Source organism: Hemitrygon akajei, chromosome 16, assembly GCF_048418815.1.
Source record: "Hemitrygon akajei chromosome 16, sHemAka1.3, whole genome shotgun sequence".
NCBI lineage: Eukaryota > Metazoa > Chordata > Chondrichthyes > Myliobatiformes > Dasyatidae > Hemitrygon > Hemitrygon akajei.
This window is the reverse complement of record NC_133139.1, coordinates 68,035,305-68,052,876: the sequence shown is the minus strand read 5'-3', so window position 1 is coordinate 68,052,876 and position 17,572 is coordinate 68,035,305. Positions and strand designations below refer to the sequence as shown.

Here is a 17,572-nt window from a genome sequence, read left to right as displayed (position 1 = left end):
ACATTTATAAAAAGGTTTTATTTTATTGTATACAATTTCCATAAGTTAAGCAACTCCTTCTTTTTCCAGTAGCAAAACAAAGGTTACACTTGATCCAGATATTACCCAGATAGTGTTGCCAAAACCCAACTTTTATTCAAAAAACCCAACTAAAAACATATGTTGTCATATCTCCAGTAAGTTGTGTTTCATTTAAACTTCTGGATAAACAAATGTTAAAAGTTTGATTGTACAACTTCTATTCACCTTTACAGGAAATGTGAGAATACTCAGCATAGCCAAGCAAGTTTTTCCTGAAGGAACCTACTTTATTGAAGCCCCCTTTAACATCTTCAGTTCAAAGACAGACACAAGCAGACAGTTCTGAGGAGTCACACCATGCTACTAAACACAGGGAACTTCCATATTGTGTAGGGAAAAAAATCCCCATGTTCTTGCAAGTGTCCGTATAATCTCACTTCTGAATTTCCTTCTGTAAAAACCAAAAAACTAACCAGGAAAAATCATTTCCACAAAGTTCTGTGCAACCCTTGAATGTGGTGCCGAAGTCAACGTCACCTACTCTGGAAGATTTTTTTTAAACTAACAGGGTAAATGCACTCACAAAGCACTTTCACAGAAGAACAGTATTCCACATAAAAATAGTTAGACAAAACCAGGAAGGAGAGAGCTGTCCCAGATTTGGGAGTTATTTAGGATCTCCTAGAACCATACCGGAATCTTTGTCAACTAAGATACATTTCTTTTATTCAGATCCAATTTAGTTTGAAAAATTTAATGCCAGAAGAAAGGAAACAAAGAAGTAATATCTATTTGTATGACAATTATTCTGGCTCTTCTGCATCATCATTTTCATCTGGGGAAGTTTCATCAGGATTTTGTCCAGCACCAACTCCCAAGATCTTGCCTTCACCTTCAGCTGGGAGAGGTAGTTCAGGATCTTTACCTGCTGGAATGGATTCTTCAGCATCTTGGTCTGCTGTCAAATTGGATTCAGGCTCTTCATCAGTGGCATCCACCTCCCTCTCAGGTGGCTCTATAACTATCTTAGGCGTACTGACTAATTCACTGCCACCTTCACTTGCTTCTAGCTCTTGACCTCCCATTCCTTCTGATGTTTCACCTTTATCTCCTTCATTTTCACATTTAATGTTTTCATTTAGTCCATCACCCTTTGTAGGGTTGTCAACGCCAGCTTCATCTTTAGAATCTTCTTCAGTAAATGGATTTTCACCCTGTGAAGGAGAAAATTTAAAACCATCAAGCGTATTACAACAATTTACCATGAGATCTATTAAAACTTTAGGTCTGAACAAAACTGGCAAGTTTCTCCTGTTGGAGAGATGTAAATCTTCCAAGGAATGATCTGGGCCTTAGGTGCAGCCACTGTCATGCAGCATTTATCAGGGTATTTATACTATACTCTGAAATAAAGATTCGAAGTTTAAATAAATTTATTATCAAAGTACATATATATCACCATATACAACCCTGAGATTCACTTTCTTGCAGGTACTCAATTGAGAGCATCCTGACTGGCTACATCACTGCCTGGTATGAGAACTGCAGAGAGCAGTGCAGACAGCTAGCTGAGTGCATCTGTAGATGTGAACTTCCCACTATTCAGGACATTTACAAAGACAGTTGTGTAAAAAAGGTCCAAAAGATCATTGGGGACCTCCTCATACCAACCACAAATTGTTCCAACTGCTACCATCTGGAAAACAGTATGGCAGCATAAAAGCCAGGACCAACAGGCTCCAGGACAGCTTCTTCCACCAGGCCATCAGACTGCTTAACTCATGCTGACACAACTGTGTTTCTATGTTATATTAACTATCCTGTTGTACATACTATTTATTATAAATTGCACATTTAGACAGAGATGTAGCGTACAGATTTTTACTCCTCATGTATATGAAGGATGTAAGTAATAAAGTCAATTCAGAAATCCATAATAGAATCAATGAAAGACCGCGCCAACTTGGGCATTCAACAAGTGTGTAAAAGACAACAAACTGCAAATGCAAAAAGAAATAATAATAAATAACTACACAATAAATATCGGGAACATGAAATGAAGAGTCTTTGAAAGTGACTCCATAGGTTGCTGGAATATGTCAATAATGGGCGGGTGAAGTTGAGTGGAGTTATCCCCTTTGATTCAAGAGCCTGGTGGTTGAGGGGTAATAAAGTCGTGCTTTCTTTGTAATTGCACTTACATGCTGGACCCACGACAGGTCCTCTGAAATAATAACATCAAGGACTTTAAAGTTCTCGCCATCTCTGATCCTCCAATGAGGACTGGCTCATGGACCTCTGGTTTCCATCTCTTGAAGCCAATAAGCTGTTTGGTCTTGCTGACATTGTCTCAGCACTCGGGTGTTGTTGTGGCACCACTCCGCCAGATTTTCAGTCTCCCTCCTCTATGCTGATCCCTCACAACCTTTGATTCAGCATATGGAGTGGTGTCGTCAGCAAACTTGAAAATGGCATTGGAGGTTTGCTTAGCCACACAGTCATAAATGTAAAGTGAGGAGAGCAGGCGGCTAAGAGCACAGCTTTGTGGTGCACCTGTGCTGATGGAGATCGTGGATGAGGTGTTATCATCAATCCAAACTGACGGGTCTGCAATTGAGGATCCAATTGCACAAGGAGATATTGAGGCCAAGATCTTGAAGCTTATTGATTAGATTTGAGGGGATGATGGTATTAAATGCCGAGCTGTAGTTAATAAACAGCATCTTTGCTGTCCCAATATTCCAGGGTTGCGTGAAGAGCTAATGAGATGGCATCTGCTACAGAGCTTTGCTCTGGTAGGCATATTGGAGCCAATCAAAGTTGCTTCTCATGCAGGAGTTGATATGTTTCATCACCAACCATTCAAAACACTTCATCACTGTGGATGTAATTGCTACTGGACGATGGTGATTGAGGCAGGTTGCCACGTTCTCCTTAGGCACCGGTATAATTGAAGTCTGCTTGAAGCTGGTGGGTACCTCAGACTGCTGAAGCTAAAGGTTAAAGATCTCAGTGAACAGCCAGTTGATCAGCACAGGTCTTTAGTACTTAGCTGCGTACCCAGTCTGGGTCGGATGCTTTTCCTGGGTTCACCCTCCTGAAGACTACACACACTTAGGCCTCATGAGACTGAAATCATAGGATCATTGGGGGCTATGGGAGTTCCTGATGGTTCCTTCATATTTTGACGGTCAATTCAAGCATAGAAGGCATTGGGCTCATCTGAAAGTCTAGCCCTGTTGTTGCCTATATTGCTTGATTTAACTTTATATGAGGTGATAACATTCAAGCCCTGCCACATCTGTCGAGCATCCTTGTTGATTCAAATTTAGTTGGAGATTGTCACTTTGCCCATGAGATAGCTATCCAAAGATCATACTTGGACCTCTTGCAACTTTCTTGATCACAAAACTTGAATGCCTCAGGTTGCACATGGTTCTTCCAGGCCTTCTGCTTAGGGAAGACGCTGAATGATCCTGTGGGGATACACTCGTCCGTGACAACATGGTATATTCATTCAAACACCGGCCAGTACACTGACTCGAAGCAATCCTGTAGCTGCTCCTCTGCCTCCTGCAGTCACCACTTTGTTGACCTAAACTCTGGAGCTTGGCTCTTTAGCCTCTGTCTGTATGCAGGTATAAGGAGGACAGCCAAATGATTAGATTTACTGAAATGCTGTCTAGGCATGGAATGGTAGGTATTCCTTATCTTAGTATAACAGTGGTCTAGTTGTTGGGACTTCTGGTGCTACAGATTATATACTGATTGTAATTGTGCAGGGTTTTCTTCAAACAAGTTCGATTGAAGTCCCTGACTATGATATGAAATGTGTCAGGATGGACTGTTTCTTGCTTGGAGACGGCATCATGCAGTATCTCAAGCACTTCATCTTCGGCTGCTGGTGGTATGTAAACTGTGGTCACTCCTTGGGTAAATAGAACAGATGGGATTTAAGCTTTAGGTGTTCAAGGGAACACAAGTTCGACAAAACCACCACATCGGACCACACACCACTACCTTGTGCCTTTTCCAAATCAGTAGTTCAGTCCATTCTGTGGATCAAGAAGTCTTCAGGTCTGATCACTGTATCTGGCGTGCTGAGAGAAAGCCACATCTTGTTCAAACAAAGAACACATCTCATTTCCCTCCAACACAGCAGTCTTGCACTCAGATCCTCAATTTTGTTCTCTAGTGACTGCACATTTGCTAACAAGATGGTGAGTAGAGGGGGCCTCATCTCTCTGTGTTTCAGCCTGGCCTGGAGTCCCATCCTCCTGTGATGTCTGCTTAAAGATGCCATACCTGCTTGGTCCACAAGTCCTTCAGAAGATCATGAGAACTGTAGATGATTAAGTTGAATTAAAAGTATATTGCTTAAAAGGAAATTACATGCTGCAGGTTTCAGTGAGAGTAATTCAAAAGAGGTATATTTAGGAGTATTGCATATAGCCTGCAGAATGTTGCCGTGTTTCACTGGCACCATCTTGAAGGGACTTTAATTAAAAGTTCACAACATTATGGCCTTTGTTAAAGTATGCAACACCAGATATTACCATTACAACTGATATGCTAAACAAATGGTATAGACTGAAGATTCCTGGTAAAAGAATGGGAGGCAGCGAAGAGAATTTGTATTTTAATCACAGTGAGTTGTCATAATCTGTAAGACATACATACTCAGAAAGTTGATAAATATTTGAAATTTCTTAAAGTTTATAGATAATGAGTGGTGTAGTGTTATTAACAATATTTATTTCACTAATAGTACAGACTCAAGGACCGAATGGTCTCCCTTTGAGATTCCAAATGAGTCCAGAGGATTTCCTATTTAAGACCAATCTTGTACTACTTACACATATCCAAATAAATTCTTTTAGACCCCATAGAGCAGTAGACACGTCAAATAAACCATTAAATCATGCTATAAGTTAACCTTTGGACCTTTGTAGCTTTAGTTATAACATGAATTGGCAGACACCCACCAGTTTCTTTTGAACGTGTGCTCTATCACACTGCCACAATTACTAAGGTATTTTCCATTCTCACAGTTTGATTATGTAAGTGTAATCACAATTACAAAATATAAATTGTTAACAGAGAAACAAGTATGTATGCAAACATCATGGTATTGTTGCCATAGGTGTTTCATCTGTTATTACAGCTTACCTCCATTAAGGTGTTTGGAGTTTTGAATTACAACCTGAATTACAACAAGCTAACTGAAATCCATCCAGTTATTTTGCCATATGCAATAGCATGCAAATAAGAATTACCTGAAGATATTTTTCCAACATGCTCACAATATTTCGATTATTTAATATACACTTTGCTACTTGAAGGCCACTCCTCTTTGAGTGCTCAAGCATCATCTGAAAACAGAAGAAATGTTGCTTTAAGAACCTAGTCACTCTCACCAGGACTTGGGAGTTCTCATATTCAGCTTCAGATGATCCCTTTTCACACAGAAGAAGCACCACATTACATTAATACACATTAAAGCCATTCAATAGTCTTAGCAGCAGAGCTGCTACCATGAAAAACATAGTCACTGATTTATCTCTGTCTTTAGTCCAAACACAAAATTTAAATTGGGAAGGCAAACCAGGGTAGAACTTTTACAGTAACGGTAGGACGCTGAGAAAAGGCAGCTTTTGGCACAGTGGCCTTGAATATAGACTTTGGGATGTAATGTTACAGTTGTACAAGACTTGGTGAAGCCATATTTGGAAAATTAGTCCAGTTACAGGAAAGACGCTATTAAGCTAGAAAGGGTGCTGAAAAGATTTACAAGGATGTTGCCGGAACTTGAGGGCCATAGGTATGAAGGGAGGTTGAGCAGGTTGGGACCTTTTTCATTGGAACATAGATAGGCTGAATCTAGTCTTTTTCCAAGGGATGGGTAATTAAGACCATAAGACACAGAAGTAGAACTAAGCCACTCAACCCATCGAATCTGCTCCGCTGTCCCATCATGGCTGATCTATTATCCCTCTGGACCCCATTCTCCCTGTAACCTTTGATACAACAACCTATCATCCTCTGCTTTAAATATACTCAATTACTCCACCTGGCTACTACAGAAATTCCTTCTCATCTCTTTTCCAAATGGATGTCACTCTATTCTGAAGCTGTGCCCTCTGGTCCCAGACCCACCTACTGTGGAAAACATCCTCTCCTCAACTACTCCGTCTAGACCTTTCAATATTCAATAGGTTTCAATGAGGACCCATTCATTATTCTAAACTCCAGCGAGTACAGGCCCAGAGCCATCAAATGCCCCTCATACATAAACCATTTAATTCCTGGAATAATTCTCATGAACCTCCCCTGGACCCTCTCTGATGTCAGCACATCTTTTCTTAGATAAGGGGTCCAAAACATGACTTTATTACATGCCTTTTCTATTTTCCCTTGAAATTTATATCCCACATCCTGACTATTGTTTGGAGGCTTGTACATAACTCCCTACAGAATCTTTTTACCCTTCGAGTTTCTTAACTCTACCCACAAGGATTCTACATTTTTTGATCCTGTGTCACCTCTTTCTAAGGATTTGATCTCATTTTTTTAACCAGCAAAGCTACCCCACCCCTTCTGCCTACCTGCCTGTCCTTTTGATACAAGGTGTATCTTTGGGTTAAATTGCCAACTATGATCTTCTTTCAGCCATATCATTGCTATCTGCAATGTTATACCTGCCAATCTCCATCTGTGCTACAGGATCATCTTATTCCATATACCGTGTGCATTCAAATATAACACAAATTAAGAACTAAAGGACATGGGTTTAAGGTGAGAGGACAGAGATTTAATAGGAACCTGAGGGTCAACTTTTCAACCAGAAAGTGATCAGTATGTGGAATGAACTGATAGAGGAAGTGGTTAAGTCATTAACAACATTTTTAAAGGCACAGCGACAGGTACATGGATACAAAAGATTTAGAGGGATATGGGACAAACAGAAGCAAATGGAACAAGCTTAGTTGGGAATCTTGGTCATCATGAATCACTTGGGTCTAAACAGTCTGTTGCTGTGCTAATGATTTACTGCATTTCTCAGCACTGCCTTCCCTAATCTTCCCCAGCTCTACAATCCTGAGATTTGCGATCATTGCTTTTTGTGAATTTTTGATATGTTTCATCCCCTAATTTCTGGCAACGCCATTCATCATCCTTAATATTGCATCAAAACAAAGCTACAGGGTAATTTTTAATTTACGGTACATTATGGGAAAACATAAAATTTATAGCTTTTTCCTTTTTAGCTCAAGAACCCACTGCCTACAATTTTCGTCAATAAACCTCTTCACCTCATGTCTTAAGTATTCTAAAACATTTCCCTCAAAAAATTACATTTTTTATATAATAAAGCATTTCGTAACACTTCACAAAAATGCTAGTAAGCAAGTCTGACACCACAGGAAATGATAGGTGACAAAGTTGGTGAAAAAGTTAGGATTTACTGAGAAATGCGGTGGAGAAGTTCAGAGAGAAATTAGTTTAGAGCCACAGCCTGGGTCATTAATGACACTGCTTTAAGTGATGGAGTGATTAAAGTCAGGAATGCATGAATCAAGGAGAGTTATAGAGAAACGGCCTAGAAAATCTAAACGGAAAGTCATAGCATCAACACAGTACTGAAACAAGCCCATTTGCTTACAAATCCACTGACTATCGAGTACCAATAACAATAGGTCCATTTTATTCTCCCCCCATTCCCATCAACTTTCCTTAGATTCTGTCACTCACCTAGATACCTGGGACAATTTACAGCGGCCAACTAATCTACCAATCTCACACTCTTTGGAAGCTGGGAAGAAAGAGAAGCTCCTGCTTTCAGGGAGTATGTGCAACCTGAGTACAAGTTGTCCTAAGAAACAAGAATTTTAAAAAATCAAGCCATTGCTAACATAGATGCCAATTTACGTATGGGAGTACAATGCTAATATAAGTGGGTACTTGGTACAAATTAGGAACAGGGCAGATGATTTCAAATTTCCAAAGGCCAGTCATGAAAATTTAGGAACGGTCAAGTTGGAATCTAGAAATACCAACACTTCTGAAGATAAATTTCTGCCACATTCATCTAATGGCCACCCTGACCCTCTGCACACACGCTTCCCCCAGCACATATTAACTTCTGTAGAGCATATTGAGCTATATAAATTTAAGCAGGTTAAATTCCCAAAAAGAATGTCAGATACATGATATCTAAATTTTCATTTTAATGTTATGTCCTATACCTCAATCTCCATCCAAGTCACTATTATACCTGCAGAATAATTTCTCTCATTCAGAGATTGTCGCATATTATTATTTTTTGTAATGGGGTGTGTAAGATGAATGGAAGACAGCCACTCATAAAGTGTTGTTAAAGAGTGAAAACTTACTTTTCTGTTCCTGTTGTGATCAGGTGCCTTCATATGTCGCTGGATAGCATTGTATTTCATTGGAACGAACATTTCACAAGCCATACAGTGTACAGCTTCCACCTTCTTCATGAAATTGTCAATACTAATACCTGCAACATAAATTGTTGGTCGGTGGAAGAGACCTAAACTGTAATTCATGCTTTGAGGAATGTTCCCAAATCCATTAAAAAGACATTAGTTGATGAGAAAATAGTGGATATGTTACACATGAAAATGGTAACTCTGCAGAGTATATTTTAGCAAAGATACCATTTCAGTTCTGTTTACAATAGCATATACATTAACAGCATTCTACTGCAGACCACAGGGAGTCACATACTGACTCTAGTTCAAAAATGAACCAGTATTCTGCAGTAGTAACAGAAGCAGTGAAAGACTAGGTAAATGTTGCTTATTTTTGAAGACAAATGAGAAAAAACTTGGGACTTTTGCATCAGTCAAAATCACATGGGCAGTTATTAACAAGCATGTAGAAGTTGGTCAGAAGTAATCAAAATGGATTTGTAAGCAGAGTGTTCTTGAATTCATGGAAATCATTGAATGTGCAATCTATCCACGTGAAATACAGTTGAGTCACTGTAATATGGATGCATACATTTTCCAGTGGCAATAGATTGCTTCATTGTCAGACTTGCTTTCTTTTAGATGAAATGTTATTCTGAAGAACCACCTGACATTCCTGGTAAGTACTCATCTCAAAAATATTCCTGTGCCTATCATTCCACCAGCACTATGCTACGAAAAAAGTTCTTTGGGATTCATATTTTTTCTGTAATCGGACAATGGATAGTTATGATGAGATGTGGAAAAAGGTAATGAAAACTCAAGAAGTAATAACAATTATGAGTAAGTCTTGAGGTCAATGACAAAAAAAAATCACTGATTGTTTCATCAGCATTAATAGAATGAAAAAGAAAATTAGCACATTAAATAAAGATGTGAAGTAAAACTATCCCACAACATACAATACTTTATTTTCTGATTATTGGGGCTCAGTAATCTCCAATAATTTAGAATCAATACACTGATTAGTACACTGAAAAAACAAAAAGATAGTAACTTTCTTTGCAGGAAATCTGAAGTTAATGTTGGGATCAATCAGCAGGTCAGCTAGGATCAGTGAAAAGAGAAACAAAAGATCAAGAGTTCTTTAGAACTGAACTGAAGGCTCTTTCTAGGGATGCTGCTTGACCTTTTGTGCTTTTAGCATTTTTTAGAATGTCAATATGGATACCATGATCTATGTGATCTGAGTCACAATGTTTAAGTATGTAACTCTCATACTCTTTATCCCTCTTAGCAATACTCACCATACAACAGGTTTTGTTCCTGGATCCTCTTTTTAATTGCATTTTTATCTTCCATTGTATCACGGAACTTTAGAGTCTTCTTATTCTTATTCAGAATAAACTCCTGGAAGAGAAGAGCAATTGTTCATGACAATAAAAATCTGGTGCTGCTACCAGAAACTTAAGCATTGTGGCTACAATTTACTATATCCATCTTGACATTTTAATTGATAGGCAAATCGTGGGTTGGCAACACAATATCACAGCAATGATAAATGAAAATTCCAGATAGCAAAGGACTGAAGCAGGAATATATGCCTATCATTCAGACTGGATGTCAAGACTGAAATAGCTGGAACCAAACAGTCAACATGCCAGATGACATATTCAGAACATCCATTAACATCTTTTGAGCATACAGAATTTTAGGGCAGCAAATCTCTTTGGTAAACAACAGAATTTGTCTCAGTTTCAATAGGATGAATAAAGAGCATCCCCAAAATTTCAGCAGGGGCTGTTAATTCAGTATACTGCGCAACTATAGTAACTAAACTATGCAATGAGCTATCAGTCCCAGCTTGAGTTGAGATATTGAGCATGGGCATCTCATAGTATACATTTAATTTCCACTGTATAAGTAAATAAATTTTTTGACAAAGGTTATGTTAAAATACAAAGTTAACATACATGCAAAAACTCAGCTGTTTGTTTAGGAAGCTTAGTCCCAATGAATTTGAAGTTCTCCTTATGAAATTTACTTTCCAAGTGGGGGAAAATTTCTTCATCATCAAAGGTGCGAAACTTGCAAACTGAACAGACGTACATTATCCTGAAATGACAAAGCTTTGTTATGTCTGAAAAATTTTTATACAACATTCCTGTATTCAATTGCAGAATTGAAGCCTACTAATTCCAAGTAGCCTCACGCAGACATCAAATTAACACAAGATAGAAGGAAAAACTACCCAGCCTAATCCCTCCTTCCTGCACTGGATCCATATGACTATCCATTACCTGTTTACGATAAGGGTTTGCAGCCTCTACTACCCTTACAGGTAGTGAATTCCAACCATCTTCTAGGTGGAAACATTTCCTTTACATTCCCTCTAATCTATCTATTTATGGCTATAAATCAACCATCACCCTCTTCCCCTGCGCTATTTAGCCTTCTTTCTTCCACAAAAATAAACACAGGTTATTTCATTTTTTCTCTTTTTTTTCCAAAGACTTGATTTTCCAGTCCTGACAACTTTTTCATAAATTCCTTCTGCACTCTCTCCTGTGTAATCATTTATTTCCTTTAAGGTGTTGATCTGAATTTTATGCAGTACTCAAACTGTGGCTATTGTATTCAAAAACGCAAACACAAGAAAATTTGCAGATGATGGGAATTTAAGCAACACACACACAATGCTGGTGGAACGCAGCAAGCCAGGCAGCATCTATAGGAAGAAGTACAGTCGACGTTTCGGGCCGAGACCCTTCGTCAGTACTAACTGAAAGAAAAGATAGTAAGAGATTTGAAAGTGGGAGGGGGAGGGGGAGATCCGAAATGATAGGAGAAGACAAGAGGGGGAGGGATGAAGCCAAGAGCTTGAAAGTTGATTGGCAAAAGGGATACACAGCAGGAGAAGGGAAAGGATCATGAGACGGGAGGCCTAGGGAGAAAGAAAGGGGGAGGAGAGCACCAGAGGGAGATGGAGAACAGGCAAGGAGTGATTGTGAGAGGGATAGAGAGAAAAAAGAGAGGGGTAAAAAGGAATAATAAATAAATAGGGGATGGGGTAAGAAGGGGAGGAGGGACAGTAACGTAAGTTAGAGAAATTAATGTTCATGTCATCAGGTTGGAGGCTACCCAGGCAGAATATCTCATGCTTTGAATTTTTTCAATGATTTTAAATTCCCTGGCCCCCACCACCTTATTTTCACCATGGATGTCCAGTCCCCATATACCTCCATCCCCCACCAGGAAGATCTCAAAGCTCTCCACTTCTTTTTGGATTCCAGACCTAACCAGTTCCACTCTACCACCACTCTCCTCCGTCTAGCGGAATTAGACCTCATTCTGACTAATTTCTCCTTTGGCTTCTCCCACTTCCTCCAAACCAAAGGTGTAGCCATGGGCACCTGTATGGGTTCCAGTTATGCCTGCCTTTTTGTTAACTTTGTGGAACAGTCCATGTTCCAAGCCTATACGGGTATCTGTCCCCCACTTTTCCTTCGCTACATCAATGACCGCATTGGCGCTGCCTCCTGCACACATGCTGAGCTCAATGACTTCATTAACTTTGCCTCCAACTTTCACCCTGCCCTCAAATTTACCTGGTCCATTTCCAACACCTCCCTCCCCTTTCTTGATCTGTGGAGACAGCTTATCTACTGCTATCTACTATAAGCCTACGGACTCTCACAGCTACCTGGACTATTCCTCTTCCCACCCTGTCTCTTGCAAAAATGCCATCCCCTTCTCGCAATTCCTCCACCTCTGCCGCATCTGCTCTCAGGATGAGGCTTTTCATTCCAGGTCGAAGGAGATGTCTTCCTATTTTAAAGAAAGGGGCTTCCCTTCCTCCACCATCAACTCTGCTCTCAAACGCATCTCTCCCATTTCCCGCACATCTAACCTCACCCCATCCTCCCACTGCCCCACTCGGGATAGGGTTCCCCTTGTCCTCACCTACCACCCCACTAGCCTCCGGGTCCAACATATAATTCTCTGTAACTTCCACCACCTCCAACAGGATCCCACTAACAAACAAATCTTTCCCTCTCACCCCTTTCTGCGGGGATTGCTCCCTATGTGACTCCCTTTGTCCATTCGTCCCCCCCATCCCTTCCCATCGATCTCCCTCCTGGCACTTATCCTTGTAAACGGAACAAGTGCTACACCTGCCCTTACACTTCCTTCCTCACCACCATTCAGGGCCCCAGACAGTCCTTCCAGGTGAGGCGACATTTCACCTGTGAGTCGGCTGGTGTGATATACTGCGTCCGGTGCTCCCGGTGTGGCCTTCTATATATTGGTGAGACCCGACGCAGACTGGGAGACCGTTTCGCTGAACACCTACGCTCTGTCCGCCAGAGCAAGCAGGATCTCTCAGTGGCCACACATTTTAATTCCATGTCCCATTCCCATTCTGATATGTCAAACCATGGTTCCTCTCCGGTCAAGATGAAGCCGCACTCAGGTTGGAGGAACAACACCTTATATTCCGTCTAGGTAGCCTCCAACCTGATGGCATGAACACTGATTTCTCTAATTTCCGTTAATGCCTCTCCTCCCCTTCTTACCCCATCCCTTATTTATTTATTACCCCCTTTTTTCCCCTCTTTTCTCTCTCTCTCTGCCCCTCTCACCATCACTCCTTGCCTGTTCTCCATCTCCCTCTGGTTCTCCCCTCCCCCATTCTTTCTCCCTAGGCCTCCCGTCCCATGATCCTTTCCCTTCTCCAGCTGTGTATCCCTTTTGCCAATCAACTTTCCAGCTCTTAGCTTCACCACCCACCCCCCACTCCTCCTATCATTTCGGATCTCCCCTCCCCCTCCCACTTTCAAATCTCTTACTATCTTTTCTTCCACTTAGTTCTGACGAAGGGTCTCGGCCCGAAACGTCGACTGTACTTCTTCCTATAGATGCTGCCTGGCCTGCTGCGTTCTACCAGCATCTATTTAATTCAATATGCTAATCTTAATGATCACTGCTTTAAGGTGAATTCAACTTGAGGTTTTCTTTTAAATCTGATTAGAGGTTCATTCTAAAGGGGCCAGTAAATTAAATGTTTACAAAAATCATAACTGTAGTTCTAATCTGTGGTTACTAGACTGTACAATTCTCTGTCCAACCACCCCTACCAAACAAAGCAAAAGCACTAGGCATGCCTGATCATTTATTTATTCTTTTTTCAGGCTCCAGCCAACATTTACTGCCTCTCCCTAATTATCCTTGAGAAGGCGGTAGCGTGCTGCCTTCTTCAGCTTCTGTAGCGCTGTTAGACAGGGAATTCAACAACATAGGCACAGTACTGATGAAGGACTGGCAGTCAATATTCCCTCCAAGATGTGCAGGTGTGTGCGCACACACATCCTTTGTTACTAGCACACAAAAGGTTGTCACCCTCTACTCTGTTGGCATGTTAAGCATATTTCATGATCATACACAATCACATTTCCTTTTTCGGTTTCTGATGCAGACAGTGTTGAGATGAGGAGTTTGCAATGATTTGTCTGCAGATTTTAGAACTGGTTTATTTATACAGTTTTTTTGGGAAGAAATTATTGATCCACTATGTCAAAATCCAAAGAAGCAAAGGATGTGAAATGCAAGAGAACTTATAGTTAATGAAACAGTAGAAACTGCTACACAAAAGCTCATGAGGTCAGGAATGTGCAGTTATGAGAAATATTCATGTCCAGTACAGAAACTGGTATTACCTGCATGTATTGTTGCAGTGTAAAAGTTACTTGAGAATTTTCAAGTGGGAAGAAATACAGTGATATTTGCAAACTTGTCTTTTTAAAGCGTCATTTAGCAAGCAAATCACATATGGATGGTGTACTAAAGCTCCAGTGAGAAAATCCTTCATTACCTGCTACAGCCCTGCTATGTATGTTTTGTTAGAGGGCAGATGAAGGAGAGTGAAAATGATCAAACCCAAAGGAGATCAAAGTTCTCAGTGTTGTTCTAGTTGTTAAAATGAATATACCTCTATACAGTGGCATGCAAAAGTTTGGGCACCCCAGTCAAAATTTCTGTTACTGTGAATAGTTAAGTGAGTAGAAGATGAACTGATCTCCAAAAGTCATAAAGTTAAAGATGACACATTCTTTTCAACATTTTAAGCACGATTAGTGTATTGTTTTTGTTTTGTACAATTTTAGAGTGGAAAAAAAAGGAAAGGAGCACCATGCAAATGTTTGGGCACCCCAAAAGATTTGAGCTCTCAGATAACTTTTACCAAGGTCTCAGACCTTAATTAGCTTGTTAGGGCTCTGGCTTGTTCACAGTGTTGGTGCGTGGCCAGGTGGTTAAGGCATTGGACTAGCAATCTGAAGGTCGTTAGCTTGAGCCTCAACTGAGGCAACGTGTGTGTCCTTGAGCAAGGCACTTAACCACACACCACTCCTGCACGTTCATAGCCCAGTGGCAGCCGTTGGTGCAGTATGGACAAGACAAGACAGTCATCTTTAGGAGAGGCCAGGTGATGCAAATTTCAAAGCTTTATAAATACCCTGACTCCTCAAACCTTGTCCCAACAATCAGCAGCCATGGGCTCCTCTAAGCAGCTGCCTAGCACTCTGAAAATTAAAATAAATGATGCCCACAAAGCAGGAGAAGGCTTAAAGAAGATAGCAAAGTGTTTCAGGTAGCCGTTTCTTTAGTTCGTAACATAATTAAGAAATGGCAGTTAACAGGAACAATGGAGGTCAAGTTGAGGATAGGAAGACCAAGAAAACTTTCTGACACAACTGCTCGTAGGATTGCTAGAAAAGCAAATCAAAACCCCCGTTTGACTGCAAAAGACCTTCAGGAAGATTTAGCAGACTCTGGAGTGGTGGTGCACTGTTCTACTATGCAGCGACACTTGCACAAGTATGACCTTCATGGAAGAGTCATCAGAAGAAAAGCTTTCCTGCATCCTCACCAGAAAATTCAGTGGCAGAAGTTTGCAAAGGAACATCTAAACAAGCCTGATGCATTTTGGAAACAAGTCCTGTGGACTGATGAAGTTAAAATAGAACTTTTTGGCCGCAATGAGCAAAAGTATGCTTGGAGAAAAAAGGGTGCAGAATTTCATGAAAAGAACACCTCTCCAACTGTTAAACACGGGGGTGGATCGATCATGCTTTGGGCTTGTGCTGCAGCCAATGGCATGGGGAGCATTTCACTGGTAGAGGGAAGAATTAATTCAATTAAATACCAGCAAATTCTGGAAGCAAACATCACACCATCTGTAAAAAAGCTGTAGATGAAAAGAGGATGGCTTTTACAACAGGATAATGATCCTAAACACACCTCAAAATCCACAATGGACTACTTCAAGAGGCGCAAGCTGAAGGTTTTGTCAAGGCCCTCACAGTCCCCCGACCTAAACATCATCGAAAATCTGTGGATAGACCTCAAAAGAGCAGTGCATGCAAGACGGCCCAAGAATCTCACAGAACTAGAAGCCTATTGCAAGAAAGAATGGGGGAAAAATCCCCCAAACAAGAACTGAAAGACTCTAGCTGGCTACAGAAAGCGCTTACAAGCTGTGATACTTGCCAAAGGGGGTGTTACTAAGTACTGACCATGCAGGGTGCCCAAACTTTTGCTTCCTTTTCCTTTTTTGTTATTTTGAAACTTTAAAAGATGGAAATAAAAAAGAAATCTTGCTTAAAATATTAAAGAAATATGTCATCTTTAACTTCATGCCTTTTGGAAATCACGTCATCTTTTACTCACTTAGATATTCACATTAACAGAAATTTTGACCAGGTGTGTCCAAACTTTTACATGCCACTGTATATAAAATACAGTGCCCACATATTGTCAATGGGCAAAAAATTGCACAGCACAAGAGTTTTGCGCACATTAGTCATTACAAATTAGAGGGAACGTTGCTGGCAATATATATCAAATCAGAAAGGATTCCAAATTTGAGGGGAATTCAAAAACAATAGTGTTCCCATACAGACAAAGTCTCATCCTTATTTGGTGGTAGTGGCTACAGATTTGGGAGTAAGATCAGTGAATCTTGTAGATGCCACACACAGCAGCTGCTATGCATTAGTAATGAATGAAATGGAATTTAGGATGGTTGATGGGGCACCAATGAAGTGGAGCATTCCTCTTTTGGCAAGTGGAGAGTGTTTAAAGACAACTTGTAGACAATGGCATTGTAAATACAGGTAGTCTCCGAGTTACGAACGTCTGACTTACGGACAACTCGTACTTACGAACGAGGAAATGGCCCTCCGCCATTTTAAGTCATTGCCATTGACACTGTGTGAGTGTTTAACTTTGTATTTGGCTTAAATTTTTCTTAGTAAGATTCACCCTGACCCTGCCCCCTCCTCCCGTTCCAGTCGGCTGGTGGCGCAGTCAGATCAGCACTGGGCTAGAGTACGGAGGTTCCCGAGTTCGATTTAGTGACAGACTGCTTCCGTGCCGGGTTGATGTCGATCCAGTGACTCCTGTACCATCCATGCCGGGTTGATGTCGAGCTCACAACTTGACCTCATTAAAAAAAAAACACTGCCCCCTCCAGTTTAAATTCCCACGCAGAATATTGTGGAGGATCAAATACCCAAACCCTGAACAGCCCCCACTTGTCCCATTTAGCCTGTCTTAGTGTGGTGGTCCTTAGGACCCAGCGGACCTCGGGAGCTGGCGCAGGTCAGGACCCGCCGCCCGCAGTGTTTCTGTTCCATTGACAGGAAGCGATCGCGATTGAAAATAAAGTGGAAATAATAAAGGGTTTGGAAAGAGGTGAAACGCCATCAGTCATTGGAAAAGTGTTAGGCTACAGTCAGTCAACGATCAGAACAATTTTAAAGGGTAACGGATAAAGTGAGAATAATGGAACATGTGAAAAGCGCTGCCCCGATGAAAGCTACAATTATTACTAAGCAACACAGTGGTTGAATTATTGGAAAACATATGGTTCTTAAGTATTTTATATGCATAGAAAGGTAAAATATAAACTATATACTAAGACAAACGTTTGACTAACTGACGCTAAATAATACCGGATGTACTTGTTCCGACTTACGTACAAATCCGACTTAAAGATGGACTCAGGAACAGAACTCATACGTAACCCAGGACTGCCTGTAGTGGAATGGATG

At 40.7% G+C, this 17,572-nt stretch overlaps 1 protein-coding gene across 3 annotated transcripts in view; it reads right to left on the bottom strand.

The window, feature by feature from the left end:
• The window catches only part of LOC140740143 (A-kinase anchor protein 8-like), a 34,651-nt gene continuing 17,079 nt past the window's right edge, over positions 1-17,572 (bottom strand). For 2 of the 3 annotated variants that reach the window (XM_073069085.1, XM_073069086.1), the window contains 5 exons: positions 10,433-10,574; positions 9,767-9,869; positions 8,415-8,545; positions 5,298-5,393; positions 1-1,235 (listed from right to left, as the gene is read on the bottom strand). In XM_073069085.1, coding sequence (XP_072925186.1) covers positions 825-1,235; positions 5,298-5,393; positions 8,415-8,545; positions 9,767-9,869; positions 10,433-10,574 — 883 coding nt within the window. In that variant the 3' untranslated portion in view covers positions 1-824. The remainder of the gene's footprint in view (positions 1,236-5,297; positions 5,394-8,414; positions 8,546-9,766; positions 9,870-10,432; positions 10,575-17,572) is intronic. The other variant, XM_073069087.1, reaches the window with a different exon arrangement.